Source organism: Acinonyx jubatus, chromosome C2, assembly GCF_027475565.1.
Source record: "Acinonyx jubatus isolate Ajub_Pintada_27869175 chromosome C2, VMU_Ajub_asm_v1.0, whole genome shotgun sequence".
NCBI lineage: Eukaryota > Metazoa > Chordata > Mammalia > Carnivora > Felidae > Acinonyx > Acinonyx jubatus.
The window spans coordinates 5,698,190-5,723,057 of record NC_069384.1 but is presented as its reverse complement, the minus strand read 5'-3'; the positions used below and the strand labels follow the sequence as shown (position 1 = coordinate 5,723,057).

Below are 24,868 nucleotides of genomic sequence, written 5' to 3'. Positions count from 1 at the left end.
ATAGATCTGGATCTCTTTGTGGCCATTAATTCCAGGCTCCTTCCTGAGAGAGAGAGAGAAGTGGACTTTTTGATACAATGCTTGTGTGTTGAATTCATTTTAACGAACATCGTCAAGGCAGGATTATGAAAGTAATCCATTAGAGAGGCAGTCATGATGCAGAATTTTTATTTTTGCACAGCTTGAGAGAAAATGAAAAAAATGGTAAACTTCTAAGTTTGGGGACTATAGAAGTTTTAAATTGATGAAAGATAGTTTTAATTTTTTTCCCAGAAAGTAGCATTTAATTTCCTTTGCATACAAAAGCAGTCTGTGAGGGTCTGTAAGGGTGCAGACAATAAACTGTCAACAGGGATCAAATTCTGAAACTGTGGCAAGAATAAAGAGAGCACACTTCACAAGCACGGAGTCATCTAACATTTGTTCCGGCAGATGAGTTGTGGACCTGGTCTGCAGGCTAGGTAGGCCAATGTGCCTACCTGGAAAATAAATGGAAGGAAGCAGTGATGGAAAAGAGGGAGGAAAGGAAGGGGAGAACAGGAAAGACATTTCTGAACATGTCCTCAGATGGGAATAACTGGCACCAGTCTGTGCTGGTGGCTTAAATAGGAGCCTGTAGAGACTATTAAGAGAGAGAAAGGTACTTGTGTAGTGTGTTACCTGGGCAACTGAGCTGCCATGGGCATTTGATCAAGTTTTCTGATCAATGCCAGACCCCTGTTGTGAAGACCTAAGAGAGTCTGGGATGGGGTGTGGGTGTGGGTGCCGTGGGCGGATGATGTGCACTTTCTAAAGCACACCGTGTTAAGTGTCATGGGATGAAGAATGAAGTTCAGACTACTTAAGAGTACGTTTTCTGGTAGGATGAGCCACGTGGTAAATAATTTAAACTCGGAGGAAAAAAAAATTAAACGTTGAATTTCAGAGGAACTTCACTTACTATTGGCTGGTTTTCCTCCGGGTACAGAGGAGTGAATCAGAGGCAACATATTCTAACATGGTCTATTGCAAATTTAGATACCAGTCATGGTGGTGACAGAACAGGTCCCGGAGGGCAGGGTGCATAGAATTCCCTGGTCCTCTCTCCGTTTCTCCAGCAAGCTGGTGCTACCTGTGGGACTCTAGAGGAGGAGTCTGCCAACGTTTCTGTACTGGGCCAGATGGTAATATTTTCCACCTTACAGACCATACCATCTCTGTTGTAACTACTCAACTCTGCCATCGTGGCACAAAACAGCCATAGACAAAATGGAAATGGTGCACATGGTGGTGTTCCAATTACGTGTTATTTACAAAAGCAGCAGCTGGCTGGATTTGGTGCGTGGGCCATGGTTTGCTGACCCCTGGCGTAGCTAGAGGGCGAAGTGCTGTGGAAAGGCACGGAAGGAATGGAACATCTGGGAAGCTTAGAACACCTGGCCAGCCCCCGGTTATGGTCGGGACCAGCTGTGTCTTCTGTGCTCTTCTCAGCCATTCCTGAGGAGCTTGGAGTGCTGTTATCTTCTCTGGTTCATTAAATTGGGCTCTGTCTGGGTCAGTCCTGGTGTTCGCAAACATGAGAGTCAAGAGGAAGGCGGACCCAGCGATCAGTAGGAGACAAGAGAGGTAGACACCAAAATAAAGGCAGACAACCTTTCCTTTTTTATTTCGCTTAGACAAAATGCAAAGAGTGTCTCATTAAATTAAAAAATAAACAGAAAGAAAAAAAGAAAATCAAATTGATTCCCCCCCAACCCCTTCACTGACGGCACTCATCCTAATTAACAACAGAAGGAGGTCAAATTGAGACCCAGTTTCTAATGGGAAAGAAAGGTGTGCAAACGTGACTGAAGTCTCCCCCCCTGCCCCCAAATCAAGGTTCCTTTTAAATTCACAAAGAGGGTAAATTTTTTTTCCTGTTTTCGTTCTTAAATCTTGTGTGATAGAACTTCTAGTCAGAAGGTTTAATTAGTCCCCCATGCACTTTGTAGAAAATCAGTAAAAATGCAATAGCCTGTGAAGATCATAAAACTGGACTTCTTTCCCAAAAAATCAGATGCCCAGGCAGATGGAGCTCACACTCAGACAGAAAAAAAGCAGGAGAGTCTTTGCACTGTCTGTGGTTTCAGTATTTTCTCTTTTTTTTTTTAATATATTTTGGCAATTTTCTTTAATTATAAATATTGGAATTCCGTAAAAAAAAGGTAGCTTTGATTGAATTTTTTAAATTGTATTTACAACTGCTGTCCAGTCATGCTATTTGTTATACCAGGGTGTAGGATTTTGCGTAGGGATTGTTTCCTTTCAAATGGCCCCGAGAGTCAAGCAGGGATTCTTGGGAGCTGCTCATCTTAGCTGCCTGTCCCAGCTCTGCTCCCTCTCGCTGAGGTAATGTGGCCACAGCCCCTTGTTGCCACTGCTGTCCCTCTCTCGTGGAGGACGTGGAGGAGGACGCCTCCATGGGGATCGGTTCAAGGACCGTGGGTCGCTTCAGGGTCCGACTTTTCTGAGGTTCCAAGCACGCTTGCCCTAAACTCAGGTCCCTGCTGGTGCTGGCACCGCTTCGGTTTAACAAAAAGTCCATTCTAAGGTATGGAGGCAAATGTATGAGGTCACCTGGAAGGAAACACAGAGTGGTTAGTTGGCTTCCTCATCTGCTAAGCAGGTGCCTAATGTCGTTCAGCGTTTAGAGCCGGAGATGTCACTGGACCTCGCCACTGCTTTGCAGGACGCCTTGTCAGAGCTCACTACAAAAGCAGGTGGAATTGTCCTGACACCCGTCCCACCAGGCGTCCCACTGGCTTTTCTAGGGCACCTTGGCTTAGGCTCTTAAGTGCCATGCTTCAGCAGGAGAAAGAGAGGTAACAAGATCCTTCAAAATCCCACCATGGAAAGAAAAACATACCTCAAAGGCGACAGCACGCCCCAGGTACAAAGTGTGGTACACTGGACCCCGTGGGTGGTGACTGGAAGCACTGGGGGGAGCACAGGGCTTGAGGAGGGAGGCAGCGATGCCAAGGAAAAGGTAATGCTCATCGGTTAGCCCAGGGCTTCGGGTCTTTCTTTCTCCAGGACGCACACAGACAAGGAGTGTTTGTGCAGCAACCAGCTGGGATGAATGCGGGGCGCTCTTCCCGGCCATCTGGGGGCTGAGGGGCTCACTGTTTTGGCTCACTTGTAACTTCTCCATGGCACACTGGGTGGGTGGGCGGTTCTGGTTAGAAAGCGGGCTGGGGTGTGCTGTCCTGAGCCAGGATGCCAGACGGGAGGATGTTCAGGTGCAGGAGGCATGGTGATGGTCTGAGCTCAGAGGATGTCCATGGAATGTAAGAGGGAATAGAACAGTGAGCTAGAAAAGGACCCAAGGATCCTGGCTTCTGAATGGAGGGTGGCCTCATGGTGAAAGGGAAGGACGGTGTGGGTGGGTGTTTACACATCCCATTTCCTAAAAGCAGTGACCCATCTTTATTCTTGAGAGTTGAATAAGCCCATTATATTCATTTGCTCGTTTATTTATTTACATGACTATTATTCTTTTGTCATTTTGTTCTCAGACTTAGGAAAACGTGGCATTCCTTTACCCCCAGGGTGATTTGAAAACGTAGGTCAAGAATGCCTCGTGCTGTTTCTGAGATCCAACTGAATCTTGAACCCGTGGCATATTTGCAAAGCGTTGCGACAGATTCGGGAATGGCTCTCTATCCCGCTAAGTCCCCACTGAATGAACAGGACTTATTAAGCCCCTTGCAAAGCAGTAGTTTCTTGGTCCCAGCTGGATTGCAGGGTGCTCAGGTCCTAGATGAGGTAGAACAAATGTGTTTGACATGAAAAGACAAAGCCCACGATAGCTGCTCTCTGCCTGCAAGGGCTCTCACGTTCGATTTCGTGATCAGAGGGTTGGGGTAGCTGAGAAAGGTGGGGGAGAATTGAAAATCCTTAGTAACGGAAAGAGCCCAGCCCCCACATCTTTGTGTACGAAGGCTGCCCGCGCTCTCCTACTGAAGGCCTGACAACTCTCTGTGACTATCTCTGAGTGATCCACTTTTCAGGCAAAGCTTTATTAAGTTGTACGATGCTCTAATTAGCCCTTTTGACAGTGTGGATCCTGCAAATGAGCTTTCTTAATAATTCATGCCCTTACGAGGAAGAAAGCACCCGAGTAATCGGTGGTGAGCTGTGTTTATTAAAGGCACTTTATGTCCATTAAAATCCCACCCCACGTGCCAATCCAAGTACCACCAGGGAGACTGAGTTCTCGCACCCTTCCGTCTTCTATGTTCTTCAGATGCCTGCAGATCCGAGAGAACTCATGCACTCATCGCTCCAGTGAGAGACAAGGGGACTGGAAAACCTGACTACGGGTTGACGACGCTGACAATCTGGATAGGGGCACACCCGCTTTTCTTAGCGTCCTGCCCTCCGCCTGCTCGTTTCCCTGAGCGATTTAGGAGCAGAGGTCTGGAAGACGTTGCCTGCATTTAATCTGGGCTCAGTCTCCTCACTCATAAAATGGGGGTACTCGCAGAATCCACCACACGGAGTTGTGGTGGGGATTTCATTAGATAATGCATGCGAAACGGCTTTGCTGTCAGACATCTCCCTTCTCAGAAGGTCTGAAGTTAATGGCCTGGAGACCTGCCAGGGGAATGAGCTGGGAACTCTTCTTTCTACCTTGGCTTCTGTCTTCAGTGGGTTGGTTAGTGCCCACCCCCTACTCCCCAAGATATGTCCATGTCCCAGCCCTCAGAATCTGTGAGCGTGACTTTGCTTGGAGAAAGTCTTCGCTTATGTAATTAAGTTAAGGATCTGGAGATGAAGTCATCAGGACTTGGGGTGGGTGCCAAGTCTGGGGACAGGTGTCCTTCTAGGGAAAGGCAGAGGGAGACTGGAGACAAGAGAAGAGGGAGGAGCCATGTGAAGAGGGGAGGAGGGGTGGAGAGGTGCTGCCCCCAAGCTAGGGAGCACCTGCAGCCCCCAGCAGCTGGAGGCAGCAAGGAAATGGCTCTCCCCTGGAGCTCCTGGAGGGAGCACATGTCTGCTGACACCGATTTTGGAATTCTGCCTTCCCAGAACTGTGACAGCATAAATCTGTGTTGTTCTGAGCCGCCCAGTCCGTGGTACTTTGCTATGGCGGCCACAGGACACTCACACAGATGTCCTTAAATCTTGTCTGGGATGGGCTGGATCTCCTTCAGCAGGGAGCAGAGCCTCTTTGAAGGCATCTATCTCCACAGTGAGCAGGTCTTTGAGTCCCTCACACTCCAGCCTCCCTAGCTGACCCACCCCCAGCCGCTGAATCTTCTCTAATGTTCTGTGGAGCAATACACCCTGACGAGAACCCACCAGAACCCTCTGGAGTCATCCCACACGTGTGAGAGGACCAGTGATCCCGGAGAAGCTCAAGTCTACAGTCACCTCCGTCAGGCACGCGTGGCCCTTGGCATCCTTGTGCGTGTCAACCCGCTGTGGCCACAAACGCATGGCTTTAGCGCTGATTCCAGTAAAACCAGTTTCAATGGGGTTTGCCTCTATTTTCAGGAGGATTCAATCATTTGTTACTTAAACTCCTCTTCTTTGCTTTACTCTGCCTTACCCCTCCTCTTTCCTTCTTTCTCCTTCTCATTTTGTTTCCCTCATGTGGACCCTCTTCTCCAAGAAGTAAAGAGCAGAGGGAAGGGGTGAAATAGTGCGGGTAGGAGGGGGCAGGGGTGGCAGCGACACGCATGCAGTGACCAGCACACAGATGGCAAGGGAAGTGGGGTGCGTGCGCACGCGTGTGTGTTATCTGTGTGGATGTGTGTGTGCTTGTAACTGTGTGTGCATGTTTGTGTGCGTGTGTGTGCATGTATCTATGTGGGTGCATGGGTCTGTGTGTGCGGGCGGGTGCATATGTGTTTGTGTGTATATGTATGTGTGTATGTGTGTGCATGTGATTATGTGTGTGTCTGTGCTCGTGTAGGTGTGTATGCATGTGTGAGTGTGTGTGTGTGTGTGTGTGTGTGTGACTCACAGAGGGGAGGAAGCCCTGGGGAGAAGCTGCCACCGAAGGAGAAGTGGAAATGCACAGGAGAAGGGACAGGTAGAAGGACCCAGGCTCACATACTGGTGGTTGGAAGGGAAAGGATATGGGGGCCCCAAAGCCGCCTTCCACGTCTTCCTTCTGCCCTACTTCCATAACGGCCTGCACTTCTAGCACTTTCCTAGTTAGCTAGATCCTGTTAGCTACTTTCCCAAACCCAGCATGAATGCAAACACGGTGACGGGGGAAGAGTCCCAAATGGAACTTCCGGGCACACTCTGCCCACTGATTTTTGTGGGTTTTAATTCATGCATTTGTGTGTTGTGAGCAGTCTCCCCACTGTGCCCTGCTCCTCAGGCCTGGCCCTTGTGTCGGAGACGTGGGGTGAGGGTGGGGGTGGAGGGGTCCGGACACCTGGGAAAAGGTGCTCTGAGGGGCTGAGCTTAGGGGCTCAGGTGCCGGACCGGACCACAGTCAGAGGGGTTGACACGGGTGGTCAGGGTGGGGTGAGTGGGGGGAACGGGGCTGAGAGAGCGGAGACAGAGAGAGATGGAGAGATCAGAGAGTGATCAGAGAGAGACAGAGACAGAGATGGAGAGACAGAGGCGGAATGAGCGATGGTAACACACACACACACACACACACACACACACACAGAGGGAAGCAGAGGGAAGAAACACGAGACAGAGAACTTGGGCAGGGGATGAAAATGGGAGACAAAGAGCCATAGCAGATGGGATGCAGCACAGGAGTGGAGGAGGACACGGCCACATGGGCCCCCAGCGTGCAGATCACAGGTGAGGGTGTGGCCCTGTCCCCTCTCCTGGCCATACCCACCTACCTCGGGGCCTCTGCATACTTCCTCAGGCTGCAAACTCCAGATCACAGGCTGTCCCTCCTGTGCCCCTGAGACATCCACCTCCAGGGACTAGGGGGGGAGGGGGTGGCGCAGCCATTGTTCAATGTTATGCCTTATTGTTGACATAACGGTCCATTCCTCATTTTCCTGTCACTGCCCCTGGGACCTTCGGTGCCACTAGTCTCTCTGAAAGTTAACACTGAACGAGTGGCATTGATTTCTCCCTCTGTCCCTAACCACCTTGCTTACTGATGCCAGTCATGAACCAGCACAGACCCTCTGATGGCCCCATACCCCCCAGCAGGTGCATGGCATACTCAGAGCCTGCCATCACCCCCAAGGGGGCTTCCAGCCATCGTTGGCCCAGCCTTGTGAAAACGGCTCTAGTGAACCTGTGTCACTTATCTGAAGCCAGGAGACGCTCCCTCCTATTGGGAAAGCAAAACTTCCTGAACTTTCTCAGGATGCTCAGACGCACACACAGTTTGAATGCACTTCAGCTTTGGAAGAAGGATGGCAAAATCGATATGGAAAAAGAGCAAGAATGCATTGATTCAGAAAATCTATAGTGATGTGCCTTCCATGAATCTATTCTCGGGCGATGCTTCCAGCCATTTGGCATACCCCACACTAGGGAAGGAAACGTCTAGAGTTTAGACCAGTGGTTCTCAGCAAAGAGTGATTCTACCCCTCAGGAAGCAGGAGGCCATGTCTGAAGACTATTTGGATGTCACAGTTGGGAGGTGGCTGCTACTGGCCTTTACTGCACACAGGCTCAGGATGCTGCTTAAAACCCTACAAAGCACAGGACAACCCCTCCCCTTCACCCCCTGCCAGAAAAAGTGACCCTGCTTCCAGTGCTCATTGTGCTGTTGAGAAACCATAGTTTAAAGGGGCAAAAGTTCACAATTCCAAGTGGACCCTCATTTTTCTTTAATTTTATCTGAAAACCATTTAACTCAATCAGAATAAGGGATTTCACTGCTCAGCTTCTACTGGTCCACAAGGAGTTATGGCCTCGGTTCTTGGGAGAGAGCGAGGGACGGTTCCCATGCAACAGTGGCCACGGGGTCTGCCTCTGATGTGGCCCGATGCAGTGGGAGATTAGGATGGGGTAAGAGCATGAGCTAGCAACTTCTGGGTTTCATGCAAAATTCTTGCCTTTGCCTCGAAACGGTGCTGTGACCCTTTGGTGTTTGCATCTTATCTGTAGTCAAGAGAAGGGGGCACGGTGAGTTCCAAGGGCATCTTTAAGCCTTCCTTATGCTCTTCACTATCTCACCTGTGGACACTAGGTAAGCACATCTGTATCAGGAATCCGGGGGTAAGTATGAAACAAACAAATGCATTTTGGGGAGGCTATGATTCCAATTCACACTGCAATAGCCCTCTTCCCCCTCCATGCACCTAAGAGAGCACGCGGATGCTTTCACAACAAATTCTTTGGGAATGAAAGTGAACCAGAGTCCCGGGGGGCTTGGCTGTCCTCTGGGGCCAAATACAAAGGAACTTTCATCAATTTCTAACAAGGCTTCATTTCTATGCTTGGATGGGGCTGGGTATTGATGCAAAGGTAAGAAGCAAAGAATGCTTCCAGCACTTTCACTAAGAACCACACAGATCAGGCTTGTAATGATGCTACAACATCAAAGAGCTACTTACAAAGGGTGAGCTTGGAGTCTGCCCACTCTGGAGCCAAACGAGATCTAACACTTTTTGAGTTTAATATTAATGCTGAAGCAAGGTAATGAAAACTTGTAAATGAACCTCTCTTGGTAAATGAATCTTCGCTCCCAAAAGGCAAGCAGGAAAACCCCTAAATAAATAATGCGAGACCGATAGCGGAGGCCCGTGTGTGCTGATTCTGTTACCATTCTTGGCTTGTACTTAGGAGGCTTCATGCATTTTTAAGAGCTCATCAATACCGCGATCTTCCTACTCACTGGTGAACTTTAAAAACTACACTGAGGTATGAAGCGGGGCTTTGAGTTTGTTGCTGCTTACGATTCCTCTGAAATCAAGTAGTTCTGAATAAAAAACAGGACCAGAAGACCTGCCCCAGCATTTGGGCAAGGTCAGGACCACTGAGCAGGGTGTTTGGAGCACCCGGTGAGGAGGGGGCCGTGAGATTCAAGGAAGCTCCAGCTCCCACAAAAGATCCACAAGGACCCACACGCTGGGGACTACTGAGAGGGTGGCCCGGTTGGAGTCTTAGACCTGCTCCACCAGGGGGCTGGCAGACCCGTGTGCCCTGAATCATCCCACAGGAGGACTGAGTTAATCCGGACGTGAGAGGATTCTAGGCAGAGGAAATAGACATTTGTGGAGTTGAGGAGCCCAGAAAGCAGGGGTCTTGATGGGTGAGGAAGACGGGACTGGCTTCTCAAAGCCCCATGAGTCTTTATCCTGAGAGCAATGGGCAACCACACAAGGGATTTCAACATGAGAGGACTGACTGTATCACTTGAATTTAAAGCTTGTTGCTTCCAAGTTTGGGATATAAGATACGTTAGAAGTTGGGGCCAGCTGTGTCCACACAGGACTTTGCTGTCTTCTTACATTTTTGTATATTCCCAGCACCTTTGAGTTGCTCCTGGCTTATCATGGCATCTCACTTTTGTGTGTGTGTGTGTGTGTGTGTGTGTGTGTGTGTGTGTGTGTGTATGTGTGTGTGGGGGTGTCCCTGTCTTCCATAGGCTGGATTTGGACCTTGTTTCTTGGATCTCCTCATTTATCTGCCTTGTGTCTTCAGGTTTCTTTGTCTGCTGTTTATTATACTACATGCTATTCTGATAAAATAAGGAGACTGTGGGAAGTGTTGGTTTAATATGTTAACATTTTTATGTCTTAGGATAATACCCGGTGCGGTATCTTTTTATAGAGAAGATATCCAATAAATGTGGGTTGCATAAATGAGTGTAAAACATTTGTGTCTTTCTGGAGATGCCAGACTTGCACTGTGGCAAAACTTTTTGCCTGTCATCCATGGCACTGGAATCTAGAACCTTCGTTCTGGCCGCTCAGCAGGACACAGGTGGGCCTCCTGCCTCTCCCTCACACGTTGTCAGGCACGGGTCTCCTCCTTATCTTGCACTACCCGTGGCCTGGCTCCTAAGCAACCCAAGCTGAATCCCAATAAGCCAGCCAAGAAAAACTGAGCTAAAGGGCTCAGAGTCCGAGAACAGGCAGTCAGAACAAAAGAATGCACACTTAGGAACTGGAGGACAGATACGACGGCAGCACCTACGATAAACACGTGAGAGCCCTCGGAAGGATGGGAAAGCCTGGGCACCTGGAACTAGTGAAAGGGAGGAGGCCGGTGCAAAAGGCGAGCCCCTCAGAACAAGTCCACCATCACTTCCTATGTTCTGGAGACGTCACACTAAAATAACAAGTCAGTCCTTAAGAAGACAAAATCACAAATGCACATCAAAGACATCGGTTTCCCAGCAGGGAGCCAGGAAGAGCTCCTTGGAATATTTAGGTCTATCCAGGGCAAGGGCGTACAGCAATATTCAGAGGTGTTGCTAATGGCCCCAGGGTCCTTCTAACTATAAATACTATGGGAGCATTGGAGAGTTTGTCAGCTCAGAGCAAAGTCTTGTTCCACGAGGTGAATGTGAAGCTCATTCCAGTCTCCTGCCTTTGCACTTCCCTCTGCCTGGACCGCTGTCCCTTTATGGTGTCTGTCAGGCTTTCTTTGCCCCAGCCACCATTTAGATCTCAGCTCACGTCTCACTGCTCCCAGAAGCCTTCCTTGGCCATTCTCCCCAACTCCTGACCCCTGCCAGGCTTTGTCCCTTTCCCCAGTTACTTCCCTTCCCAGAACTCCCCACCATCTGAAGCTGTATTATTTGCTTACTTGAATAGTGTCTGTCTCCACCTCCAGGAATGCAAGTTGCCTTAAGACAGGGTGTTTGTGGGTTTCGTCTATCATCGTATCTCCAGCTCTGGAAGTGGGGCCAGTTACTGAGGGAGCACTCAAAAAATACAGGCTGACGGGAAAAAGGAGGCTGAGAGGCCGGGAGAGAAGGGTCAGGGACATCTCTAGAAGGATGGAGGCCAGAACCACGCACGTGTGCAGGGTGTGTGAGCGTGTGGGAATATCAGAGATACTTGCACTTGAAAGGAGACCCTTTCCATAGCTCTTAGAATAACATTCATGATCGAAACTTGAAAATCTAATTTTAACGAGTGCAAAAAAGAGAACGATGCAAGTCTGAGGCACGGGGCCCCAGCCGCTCAACCCGGCGGGATTAGGGAAGGTGGGAGGCAGACCTGCTTGAGAGGAACTGTGTGGCACCCTGGGTCAGGAGGAGGGAGTCTGCACCAGGTGACCTTCCCCGAGCAGAGCAATGTCCTCAGAGGACGAGGGAGATGGAGGTAGAACGAGGCTGAAGAGGGGGATTTGGGGCAGTGAAGCTCTCTCTGGAGTGTAATTCTGATTCAAGAGCCAGCACGAGAACCACATGGGCTTCGGAGGGGAGACAGCACGATCGCAGTAGCTGAGAGCAGGAAGAGAAACCTTCTTTGGAGGTCGCGAAGGGAGCAGAGGATGGCTTGCCCTTCAGGTAAGCACCTCTCGCCCATGCTCTTCTCTTTGGATAAATGCACACATCCAGGAGGGCATAGATGGATCCGAACACTGAAGCCCCCCAAACTGCTTCATGTAACTGGTTGTTCAGAGAACCAACAAGTCAACAGCAGGCAGTGGCCACTTCCGGCCAGAAAACCTCAAGTGCCTTCATCACGGGAGGGGCTGATGGGTATATATTTAAGGCTGGGGTCCCAGAGTGTGAGAGCAGAGATCTAAGTGGACCAACCCTTCTCCAGATGCTCCCGAGGCCAGGATGCATTAGGTGGCCTATGCGAACCTTTAAATGGATTTTAGTAGCTTCGTGCAATGGCATTTCTTGATGGCATGAGGATAAATCTCATGAATAAAGGAGGAGCAGTAATTCAAGACATTAGAAACTGGCTCAGGATGCTACCCGAACCCAAGAACAGCTACTGTAATCAAAGTATTGGAAGTTGCCTTGACCAAGAGGGAAAGAAGCTGTTAAACTTTCCAGCTGTTTCTCAGAGGAAGATAGAGTTTGGCTTGTCTTTTGTTTTTAAAGATGGAAATAACCATCCCTTATTGCAGAAAATAAAACAATAGTACAACTGGAATTTTACATAAAATATAAACATCCTAAAAATTCAGTAAATGCAGAGTTCAAGTACTATTGAACATCGAAAGCTAGATTCTGATGTTTGCCATGTGTGAGAGCCTTCACATTGCATGGGGGGCTCCCCTTCTGTGGAAGAGACTTCCTTTCCACTTGTCAAGAGCAAGAACAGAAAATAAAATCACTTTATTTAAAGTTAGGCTGGAAGAGGGGGTGGACTGAAATGTTCTTTTTACTAACAAGTTCTAGTAATTGTAATATCTTAGCCAATTGGTGAGTTTTGTCATCATAACTGCTATGTGATTATCACAGAGATCTGCATTCATTCCATATCTTTAAGCACCTACCATAGGTGTCACATACAGGGGTGGGAGCATATATTCAGTGCCATTAAGTCATTCAAGATATTTCTGACTGCAGCCAGATTATCTGCTACACACTGGGAGAGAAGTTTGGAGGCAATTAAGACATGTCTTCTGTCTTCCTGGAGCCAGGATCTGGCCAAGTTGATTTAACTTGACCCTGACTTGATTTGCATTTAAAAGCTCTGGGTCCCAAGAAGACGCGAAGGTGAGGGGAAAGATGGGCAGAGACTGGGGAGGCTTTGCTGACACTGACTGATACCATCTAGAACCACGGGAACACAGGTAGGAATGAGGTTTGAAAGCACTCAAGGAACTGATGATTTTGAGGCAGCCTCCAGTCAGCAGAGTGATAAATTGTAACCTTGGGGTTGGTGCCTGGTGTTGAATGTAGTCTCCTTATAAAGACACAACTGAAAGGCTTTCCTAAAAGCCTGAGAAATATTTAATAATAATACAGTCATCTAGGGTGGACAAAGCAAAGTTTGTGGACATGAGGACTTGTGCTGACTTGAAACATTACTCCTACCTAAAGTTATAAACTCATTTTAGTCTAAAGAGCATTTTAAGACTCTACTACCTGACCTCGTTGTGATCTTTCGATTGTTCTGATGGATCCAAGCAACAATGTCATAACAGAAGTGCAAACTTTTTTGAACTTCTGTTCAAACAAGACATCAAAAAGAAACCCAAGCCTTTAATTAATTCAAAGCTTGCACATATAGGAGCATCATGTCACCCAGGAGCTCTTGTACGCAAGGGAACATGGTTGCCGATGGAAGCGTCGCGTAGTAACTGGGTGATATGCAAATAAGGCGGATGCTTTTGAGGACCTCAGTGGCCACAGAAGGGAGACCAACAAAAGAGGGAGGGAGGAGAGGAGCCAGCCGCACATCTGGAGACCACACTGGAGTCACCACGAGAATCCCTCAACAAAGCAACAAAAGAAACAACTGCTAAGTATCCACTTTACCCAAATTATGCCACACGTGTCTTACACAAACCCCATACGGTAGGCACCCACGTCAATGCCCATTTTACAGAGACAGCAACTGAAGGCTACCAAGGTTAAACATGTCCAGGGGCACATTTTCTCCTCTCCTATCTTCCTCACTCTCAGGCTTTACAGCCATAAAGAGCTTATGTTTTTATCGCATTTGCCTTGCAAATAAATGCCAACAACGAAAAATGCTGGAAATAAAAACACCCACAAATCACAGCTCATCTTCTCCCTGAGGAGGTAGACAGAATGAAAATAAATGAAGCCATCATTCTTTATTGTAAGCTGGCATGAATCTTGACTCAGTTTGGAAGATTAGTTGCTGGCTAGACAATTCTTATTTTTATATATTTTTATGCATTTATAAGGCTCATTTCAGCTGGGCTATATGCCATAAAACCCACGGGAATTGCAGTAATTTAAAAGTGAAGATAAATTTTTGAAATAGGACTAGTAGAGAGGTTCAGAAAATGGGAAAAGGAGAAATAAAACTGGATTCAACAAGAATGGAGAGGCCGTCCACAAAGGAAAGTCTACAGGCAGCTATTTCAGGGTGAAGAAGAAAAAGGGATTCTTCAGATGACGAGTACAACTGGCTGCCATGGCCGGATTCCATCTAAAGATGTATCTATTTGCCCCGTATAATGGTTTGCAAGTGTCTGGCCCAACACTTGAAAACTGTGGGTCTCCGTATAAAACCAAGCTTTCTGGCTTCTCTTGAGAAAGCCACTCATCCTAACCCCCCATTTCCACTGGGGATTAGTTGGCGGGAACACGCTGGAGTCTCTTCCCTCTAGATAGCCTGTGAACTCTTAAATTTTCCGCCTGCACCATTCCCCTTTTCCCTTGCTCTCCGTTCTCTTCACTTATGTACATGATCTGCCGGGCCCTGTAGGCCTTAGGGCTCAGAGCTGCCATCCACACACCCAGACCCCTCTCATGTGCTCAAGACAAAGACTGAACCAGTGGCTGACCAAACCCTAGACAGTTACTGTCACTTTGGGTAACTCGATGAAACCAAGGCCCAAGCACTGGCCCCCTGGTAAGACCTCTCTCCTTCTGAAAGCCTTAAGTACAGCAGCTTTACAACACAAGCCCCCTGCGTTTGAGCCTCCTCTCCTCACATAGTGGGATCTCCTTCTCTCCCATCGGGGCTCCTTGGGCTTTCTGACTGCTTGAACAACAGAACATGGCGGAAATGATGTGTCATTTTCCAGGCCCCGCCTTAAGAGACCAGCTACGTCCACTGTTTGCCTGTTGGGACACTTGCTTTAGAGCCGAGCTGCCATGATACGAAGAAGCCCAAGCCACCTGGTGGAGAATCCTACACATGGCCATTTGGGAAGGGCTCCTCCAGACCTAAGTGGGCCTGCCCAGCTGACACCACTGGAACAGAGATGGGCTGCCCCACCAAGCCCTGACTACATTTCAGATTTGTACACAAAATGAGCGACGGTCACTGTTGCAAACCAATAAGCTCTGGGGTGGTTCATTACACAGCAACCTACAAACGGAGCATTGAGTCCAAACACCAGGATGGGCTTTCATAGCAGACGAGAGCGAATCAGGAAGACAAGTCTCCTAAACAGTGGTCCGCGCATTTCTTTTCTCACCTGGCCGATGTGCCTTTGGAACCGCCATGTTCATCACTCGACCTCCATCCTGAGGTTTGGGGGGGGATGCAGTGAACCTGCAGATCCCCGATTCTGAAGGGGTGCTGGAGGTCAGACTGTCCGTGTACTCGTTTGTCCCTGCCGTCAACTGTTCAGATGATGTGTCTGATATGAAGCACTCTGTGATGGTGAACTTGGCGTGCCTCAGTTGCTCTTCCATCTTGGCGTGCTCGTAGGCCCTGGCCAGTTCTTCATAAGTGGAGGAGGCACTTTCTGTGGAGACCATGCTGCTTCGCGCTCGATCTATAGCATAAAAAGAGAGAACGAGACGGATAAATTATTGCTTTACGGTCGCACCGACTGGATGGCCTTCTCTGGCTTGTGGCTGTTTCTCCCAGATCATGGTACACGCCGGCAGGGTCCTGGGTCATTGACCGAGAACTGCCTCGGTCACTGTGGGGCCTGTGTTTTACGTCTCAGTAAAGTGGGCTCAGGAAGCTTTGTTTCAGCTCAATCGCCTTAGTCAGATGCTCCCAGCCTGGGACACGCCCGTCAATCAGCAATGCTTAAAAAATTCTGCGTTTAGTTAAGATGATTGGGAGTGTCGTGTAAATGAATGGCCGTGTCCACCCCCTGCTCTGACTTGCGGATCACTCTGTTCCTCAGGGACTTTAATTGACACGAATGATTTGAGCTCTGCAGTTCAGCTTGCGAGGAAGACACGGCAGTGGTTAGAAACGAAGCCGTGATTCTGCATGAAACTGGCCAGTGGGAAGAATGGCCCCTGATCCCTTGGACTCATCCTTTGTGACTGCCACCCTTTGTGGGGCCCAGGAAACCCCCAGGACAAAAGGAGGTGCATCTTGGCCAGAGGAATCTGTATTTTACACACGAAAAAGTTTTGAATCACCTCTGTGCAATTCTGAGACTCTTCTAAGAGAAATAACAGCCATAAAAATAAATGCACAGGGTAACACTCCACCTTTGGAACATTATTTTTGAAGTATATCAGCCAGAACAAAAGAAAATGAGTATTCAAATTTCCTACAGCTATTAGGTTTAGATATAATTTCTTTTCTAGAGTTAAGGTTGGGGGCTGGGGCAACCGAGCGCTATTCTTGGGTCCTGTCTTCTCTCAGAAGTGAAATCTTGGTGGTTGATGGCACAGACTGGATGACTTACCTTATAATCAACCCCTGTTGAATTGTCAAAAGGATCAGCCCATGTTCCCTATAGAGGGTGCCATGACCTTGCCATGACACCTCCAGTGCAACGTCTTAAACCGAGAGATGGTAGCGGGTCACATGCCCTCAGAGTATATTCAGAAACTACTGCAACAGTTTGGGTGAGCATTTTAAAGTATCTGTGTTTCTCTCAGTGGGGTAGGAACTAAAAGGAGAGGACAGCATGAGTCTGAGATTCAGGACATCTGAGATGCCCATTGGTTCTGCCCTGCAGAAATCACCAGGCCCTGGATATCATCAGTGCTGCATGGTTGTATTAATACTGGTTAAAAAACAGCCTAACAATTTGAAAGTGGCCTTGAAAGAGCATAAGGAGGAGCCTGTGAAGGCTATCTGAGGGCCGTGCCCATCCCCAGGGTTGAGGAGGAGGTGTGCAGACCCCTACCTGTGTCTTGTGAGGGGCTGACACTGTAACTGTCACTCTCCTTGTCCATTGATCCCGCAGCCCTGGGCGTCGGCAGCCTCCAGTCTGTGGTGAGGGTGTGTGCTGAAATGGTGGGGTGGGGTCTGTTGAGGGTCCACTGGCTGGCATACCGGTTTCTTGCTGTGGGTCCTGCCTTGGCATTCCTCCTGGTGGTAGGATCTGTGAAGAGGCCAAGAATAATGTATGTCTTAGTCTCTAGGAGTATGATCAGTTGTGATCAAAGTGTTGACGGTGGTTCTTCCCCTGCCCACCCCCCCCCCTCCCCCGCCAGCCTTAAGATGCCCCTGTAAGACTCATGCATCCTGGAAGCCTTTCCTTCTGTTTTTGTCTAGAGGATTCATTTCTTTTCTCTTGTGGTCTGAGACATTTATGTGATACTTAAGCACTCTAAAAAGTCCTGTGGGGTAAAGAATGTTAGATTTGGACTAAGGAATTATGGATTCAAACCTTTCTCTTGGCCCTTAATGTTTTCGTGGCTCAACGCACATCACTTAAACTTCCAGAGAATAGCCACCATCTTCCATGCGTGGCCAAATATGCTCTAACGTGGTCTGTTTTTTAATGGTTCTCCTACCTTAAGGTGTTGTTATGGGTTGACTCATGTCCCCTCAAAAGGTATGTCTGCATCCTAACCCCTAGTACCTCAGAATGTGACCTTACTTGGAAATAGGGTCACTGTAGATGTCATTAGTCAAGATAAAGTCAGACTGTACCAGGGTAGTCCTTTAATCTAACAGGACTAGTGTCCTTATAAGAACAGGAGAGGAGAATGCCACGGAACAATGGAAGTAGAGATTGAAGTGCTGGGGCTACAAGCCAAGGAATGCCAAAGACTGTCAGCAGCAACTACCAGAAACTAGGAAGAGGCAAGGAAGGATCTTTCTTGACAGGTTTCAGAAGGAGCATGTTGACATCTTGAATTTGGACTTCTGGCTCCCAGAAGACAATAGATTTCTGTTCTTTTAAGCCACCTAGTTTGTGGTATGTTGTTACAGCAGCTCCAGGCATCTCCTGTGTTATTGTGGTTTTCTATTTACTCATTGCCTTGATCAGGGCTGTTTTACTCATCAACTAAATTTCAAGTTCCTAGACCAAGATGGTGATACCCTCTTGTCCTAATACTCAGTCTTTTGCATATGTTAACATATGTCTTCAATGGAATTGAACTTTGTCAAAGACGTGGGTCATTCAATGTGGAGAACACATGGTTAATGGGTATCTGGATTTCATATGTCTGCCTTCCTCAAAACCAGAGATTTACATATATGGAGGCTGGCACCAGATTGGTTTCATTTTCTCTAAATCTGGAACCAAAGACAGCAGGTCAATGAGTGGACAGAGTTCTTAGTTCAGCTCTTTGGGGGGACACTGGAGTGGACAAGCAACACTGTCTTTTCTAGAACCCTGTGGAATAGGGAATAGAGAGGCTCAGTTACCTTTTCTTGGGCTCTGGCCTATAGGCAACATAAGGTCCTAGATGGGCCTTTTACACCACTGAATTCTCTGCTTCTAAAAAAGGAATTTTATGCAGTTATATTTCAAAATGTCCTGGAGACTTCTAAACACAACAGTCTATATTTACTGCTCAACCCTAATGAGGCAGTGTCAGAAGATCAACGCCGAGGGGGCCATTCCTTGGCATTGTTACAGTGACTTACTTATGTGTTTTCATGGGCCTGGAAGTTTCTCCAGGGTAGGGGTAAGGATGTTCATCCTTGGGTCCATTCACAGAGCCCATGATGATCTCCAGTACACATAGGCCCCTGGATGGATACACTCAGCCCAGGGTCACTTTACGGATGAGACAATGGAAGCTCAGAGAGGAAAAGTGACACAGCTATTAAGTGGTAAAAAATGGAGCCCAAGACTCCATGTTTTGGTTCAGAGATTGCCCATCACTTGACCACACATGTCCTCATGCTGGACATCTAAGTGTCTAATACAGTGTCTGCCATGACACTGGCTTGTGTGTAATGCCATGTTGGATCATGGGAGGCAGACAATTGAATGTAGTGAAATGACTTTCTTTTTAAATGGAAGATTTTCTTCTTGTTGGAAAATTATAGTTATTGGGCTTTGAACCTAATCCATCATTCTACAATGCTGGAGAGAAGCATTAAAATGGCAGCCAAATCGATATATTTTAAGATTTCCTGGGTCATCAAAATGCTTCGTCTTGGTGCATATTCTTTGGGGCATTGATTTTAAGACACATTTCATCACTTACTTGCAAAATTCCACAGAAGACTTTATTGGAAGGTATTTTTTTTTGCCTTGATTAGAATGTAAATGTGTTATGCTCGAGCACCAAGCTCTCTGGACAGCAAGGTATGAATGATAATTGCATTTTCTCCACTGAAATGCTAGGAGAGAGGTCCTCAAAGAGACAGAAAAACATTCTCACGGGTAGGAGGCTAAATATCTTCCAGGTACTACGGACTTCATAAGTAGAGCTTCGATAAATGGGGCTTGTTATTTAAATGCTAATGAATCTTTTCCAGAAAATTACCCAGTCCCTTACATAAGATTTGAGGATTCACATTTTTATTCCTCTTTCAGTTTCTTGCAAAGACAGCCGTGGATCAGATTTACTCCTGGCATGGATGCTTGGGCGGGGGCGGGGATGTCAGTTTGATCTTCTCACTTCAAGGACGAAATCTCCTCACTCCCATCCCTCTCCCCCTGCCGTGTTTCCTCCCACCAAGCCTGCCCACCCATAGTGGGGCAGGACCCTTTCTCACTGAGATCTCCCTATGTGGAAAATTCCATGGTCAAGTTATGCATGTCAGTCTCTATTCAAAGCTAGAACTCTTTTTAAGTTAATTTTGTTCATTATCCTTTTTTTTTTCTTCTAGATGAGGACAGTTTTACCAATGGCCTGATAATGTTGGAAATATAGGTCATGGTATTACTTTCCTTGAACCACAGCTTGCAGTTCTGTCCTGCTCTAAGCAAGCCTCCTAGAGGCAAAATGATCTCAGTTGGTAGAATATTGAGGTAGTTGACACATTTTTTAAAAATAATCAGGTTTGGGAGCTGTTTTGTACCTCAATTGAACTCTTCTGTATGATAACTCCTATGATAGCAGCTAAAATAAAAATCTGACTTGGATTCCACTTGCTAACCTTCTTTGTAGGTCTTACCAGCTAAGCTACTAAGGAAATACCCATTGAGATTTACTGTCCTTGCATGGAAAGCATTTTATTTGGCTCCCCAACATTCTAATAGAAATAAAACTTAGTGATGAGCCATCATGCTTGCTAAACAGCTAACAAATTAGAAGGTGAGTGATACAAATAACTCTTGGCTTTTGAACACTGGGTCTAAACCTAAATTAAGCTTTTCTGCCCATTGAATCAAATTATTTTAATCATCCTGAATTCAGGATAAGAGAGGATTTGGGGGATAATAGGGTTATAAAACATGTCATGTGTACTGTGATCTAGGTATTAATCTGTTTTTATTCCTTGCTATTCCCAGTCCTATCTTGTAGGTGCTGTGGGCTCAGCTTCACATGGTGATGACGCTGTGGAGGCCTGAACATTCCCATTGCGTAACGAACAAGTATTTATCAAGGGCTCATTACACATGGCACACTCCTCACCCCATCAGGCATTTTCCTGCAGGACGATGTCTAGTACCATTCCGGGTGTGCATGTGCTTTCAAAGTCTAAAAAAAAAAAGATTCCATCCATGTTGTAAACTCTTCTTATGTAGATATGGAAGTCTACTCAGTCCGTAGATATCCCCTGGGAATCATGGTCTCCACTCAACAGCAACACGGAGCAGTTGAGGAGGAGCTTTGGAGTTAGGTTGTCTGCCTTTGACTCAGTTTTACTACTCGCTGGCTGTGAGCTCATCAGGCATGCCCACTTCCCTCATCTCTGAGAGTGGGGTTATCATCTCACCCACCCACAGGGCTGTTGTGAGACATGGTGGTGATGGGGCCTTGTAGATCTTGGGGCCTGGCCCACGATTCCTGAGTGCCAAACACTTGGTAAGGATTGGAACAAACGTTCTGTTTGTTGGGAAGAGGGTGGAGGGACATTTGGTAGGCTGATCAGGAAGGCTTGAAACTCAATTTAGAGAAGGTTTGGCAGAAAAAAAAAAAACCCCTTAAACATCATAAAGCCAGATGCTGGAGAGTTCCCCATGCTTCAGAAAAGAGCTGAAAAGTAGAGCTGGTGAGGACAGGAGCTCCCACTCATTCCTGGTCTAGCCCTTTCATGCACCAAGGGCGCTTGTACATGCTCTCGGCCCAGATGGGTGGATGGTGAACCAAGGGATGACTTCCAGGTTAATATGACCCAAAAACCTGGACCAAGTCGAACACATATCATTTCACGTGTCTTTGTATCCTTGCACATCTTTTGAGTAAGAAAGTTAATTTAAGTTCTCCTGTGATGATCTCATTGGTAAGTCTCCACAAAGTGAGCTGGAGAGAGACTGTGTACATACTTACAAACATCTGATCATCTAGCAAACAGACACTTAGCCGGTTAGATGTCTCAGGACATCTTAGGAAATGGATCTCCTTAGGATCTCCAGGAAATGGAGAACAAAGAAAGGGGCCAAATGGACTTCCCGAGTCCTGTTTATTTAAAATGCTGAACATCCTTTCTTTTCCACCCCTTCTACTCAGATTTCAGAACTTGGCAGTTGGTTGATATTTAAATCTACTTATTGAGTGCCTACCATGTGTCAGACCCTGTGGCTGGAGTTGGGGGGGGTTGCGGACACAGACACGGACACCATCAGACCCCCACTTTCAAGTGTACCCTCATCCACAGCAGCGACAGGGACGCGAACAGAGCTGCAGATACAGCCAGGGCATCTGTTTTCACCGGCTGGAGAGCTCAACAGTCAATTGCTGTGATTTCTCCTATCCTCATAATGAATCTTTGTTGCAACTCTGGAAAACTAAACAAAATGCCTAGAAACACAACTTCTATCATGCAGCCATTATAATGTGCAGACAACGTATTGTAGATGCTCTACTTATAACTAAAGAATTCCCACAATGGTGACACAGTCCTAGCATAATTAGAACAGAGTAATAGTGTCTTTTGCAGTCGAGGAAATAGATCATAAATCGGCCTCTGCAAATGTGCCAAACTGCAGTGTGCAGAGACTGCCGCACGGGATCTGAGATGACACAGGTGAACCACCGGGCACAGGTGACAAGCTCTGGGGTGCAGGACACAAGCAGTAAACCGGGCTTCACAGAGCTCCCAGCTTCAGACTTCTGCTGGGGCTCATCTGCTGGGGGGCCAGTCACCCACTGTTTCCACTTCGAAATGGGAAATGGGAGGCTCTTAGGGCCTCGTAATGTGGTTCCAGAGGGAACATTTAATGAAAAAAATGATCCCTAGTAGAGAATGTGGTGCAGATGCTAAATGAATAGTTCTGTGTTTTTCTTTTGAACTAGAGACTGATGCATGACGTTGAGTAGATTTGCTTAATGTTTGTAAACATTACTGGATGAAGCTCGTCACAAACGAAAGAAGCATCGTTCTGTAAGCTGTGGATGCTTCAGTGTGATGTGATCATCAGACTGAACTCTGCCAACTCATCCCAACACTTGCAGAGTGGAGTGCAAACTCATGAGGCTGGACCAGGAGGCCTGGCGACCAGGCTGCCTCTTTCCTCTGGCTCCTCCCTGTTGCCCATGGCATTCCAGTGATGCTGCTGCTCCAACATGCCTTAGGAGCCATTGCCTCTTGTTTCCCCTGCCTGGCAGGCCAGCTCCCGGCCTGGACTCAGATTTTCAACTCCTTGACGGATCTTCCCAGAGTTGGATCTGAAGTAGCCCCTCCCATCATCCCCACACGGCCCCCCCCCCCCCACCATCATGTCCTAGTCCTAGTCCTTATAGGTAAATGAAAAATGCTTGAGTTCCCTGGTTAATGTCCAATTCCTCTACTGAGATGAAATGAATGCCTTTTTGCATCTTATGATGTACCCCCATCACTGGGCCATATGGAAAGTAAAACCTTAATAAATATTTTTCAGTCTGAATGCAGGAATCCTTAAAGTTCCCCAACTATGCTTACAGCATTATAGGTATGAGACACTTGGACACTCCCCTTCCATGTGCCTCTGGCCCTGCCACTTGCCTCTTACTGGTTATCGCTTCTGCTTATGACCAAAATTCACACCTCTGTTGATATTTTGAATGTCACTGAATCAATGTTTCCATTAGTTGGGGAGGTGGTGGTGGTGATCATGCAGTTGGGATGTTCCCAGTGCTTTAGTATGACTGTTTCCTTCCTATTATGACTGGCCTTTGTGCATTCCTCTGCTAGTTGAACATTGAAAGGAAGGTGGGGAAGCTCGCTTATTTTACCTGGCAGAAAGAAGTCATGGGCTATGAGAGTGGCAAGCTTGAGAGGTCCTGTCCCCCGTGCTAAGGGGCAGGGACCCATGTCTAACACTTGGGGAAGTATTTTTCTGTGAGGGCTCCAGACAATCAGCATCAGAATGACCCAGAATGTCTGTTACAATGCAGATTCCTGGGCCCCACCCTAGACCAAGTGGATCAGAATCTTTGGAGACGGAGTTCTGGAATGGGTATTTTGAACAGGACCCTGGGTGATTCTGATGCACACGAAAAGTTGGGAACCGCTATCTGGGCATCTGTCATGTTTTCTCTGCCTCTTGCCTATTTTCCTGCCAATGTCTCCATTAGCTTCCACGCTGACTGGGCTGAGGGAATTCTGAGGTCAAGGATCCTTCCATTTCAGTCCCCCTGGGTCTGTAATTCTTCCCTCACTGAATAGCAATAAGTGTCTCAGAAATCCATCAGTGCCGTGTCCTGAAGCATCCAGAAGCTGGACCAGGCAGATCATGATGGGAAAGCCAATAGCCGGAGAGAGGGTCAAGGACTATGAAGCACTTTCTAAAGCAAAGCTCTCACTCACACACCCCCAAGCAAAGTTAATTCCCACTCATGGCCCATTCATGTCTTCAGCGTGTGCTGATGTCATCAAGGAAGGAAGGGGTGAGGCTAGACGAAAGGGGGAAACAGAAGATTTCTTCAGCCTGTTCTTAAGGACAGTTTTTGAAATGAATTTCAGGTAACAGCTGAAACTGCTTTCTTGCATATTACAAAGTTATTTAGGAATCACCTGGTTTGCTTCATGACATCAGTACATTTCACAAATGCTTTACAAGTCAGAATGTATGAATCACAGCTTTTAACATTACATTATTTATTTTCCTAATTATAACACTCCGAGAATGTAAATTTTTGCAGAGTGATTAGAGATTAAAAGTTAGACATCAAAGCTTCCGAAAGATAATAATCGGGACATCAATTTCTCAGTCTCTTAAAGAGATTTAGAAACAATTTCAATTATGAAGGAATAAGAATGTCTAATTAATAAGCTCTAGATACATATTAGGGTATTTAATTTCATTGCAGTAATTAATTCCTGTATATTATGAATGCAGATATTAATAACTAAGTCAAATATAATCCTCGGACTTGCCAGAACTACAGTTTTTCTCAAATAGTGTGTTCAGGAGAAAACATAAACTCCAGGGATGGACGGATCCGCAGTGAAACCCTGGCTTCCCTACACATTGTGTGTACAATGTCAGGCTGTTTACCTAACTGCTCTGAGAGTCCATGTTCTTATCTGTAACACAACGGCTATCATATCTATTCATATCTATTCTAAGTAGGCACCTTGCAGGGCTGCCTTACAGATAACACACTTGCCATAACCTGCTTATCCTAATCCTGGCGCAGAGTGGATACTCACTGATGTTAATTACTTTTCCCCGTTCCCGCGTCGTCCAAATAAAAAAAAAAAAATTACCTTGACCTGAAATTTCTGGCACTTTGATAGTGAATCGACACCAAGGGTTATTGGCCTCCAGTGACATAGTTTGAACGCCAGCTTAGATCAAACAGTAAAAACTCCCATGTCCCAATTAGAGATATTATCGTACGTATTTGTTTCATAGGCACAGGGCCAACGAGCCCTGCTTTCGTTGGACAGGGACAGAGCGTCAGCATCTTCTCAGCATCGGTACCACCCACACAGTTTGTATTGTTGGACCACTTACTCGTTCCCGGCCGCGCGTCTGACACATCCACAAGGGGCCCGGTGGCCTGTGACACTGACTGATAGTGCACTGTGTGTGTCACCGTCAGAGACTTCTGTTTGGCCGCCTCCCCAAAGTCAGCATC

The 24,868-nt window shown here is 47.1% G+C and overlaps 1 protein-coding gene across 1 annotated transcript; it reads right to left on the bottom strand.

The window, feature by feature from the left end:
- Positions 1 to 1,591: 1,591 nt before the first annotated feature.
- LOC128315102 (cell adhesion molecule DSCAM-like) lies at positions 1,592 to 23,893 on the bottom strand. The gene is made up of 4 exons (XM_053220542.1): positions 23,018 to 23,893; positions 16,633 to 16,830; positions 15,004 to 15,306; positions 1,592 to 2,595 (listed from the first exon to the last, which is right to left on the bottom strand). The coding sequence occupies exons 1-4, from the start codon at positions 23,145 to 23,147 to the stop codon at positions 2,243 to 2,245; spliced, it is 984 nt and encodes a 327-aa protein (XP_053076517.1). The 5' UTR covers positions 23,148 to 23,893; the 3' UTR covers positions 1,592 to 2,242.
- Positions 23,894 to 24,868: the final 975 nt, after the last annotated feature.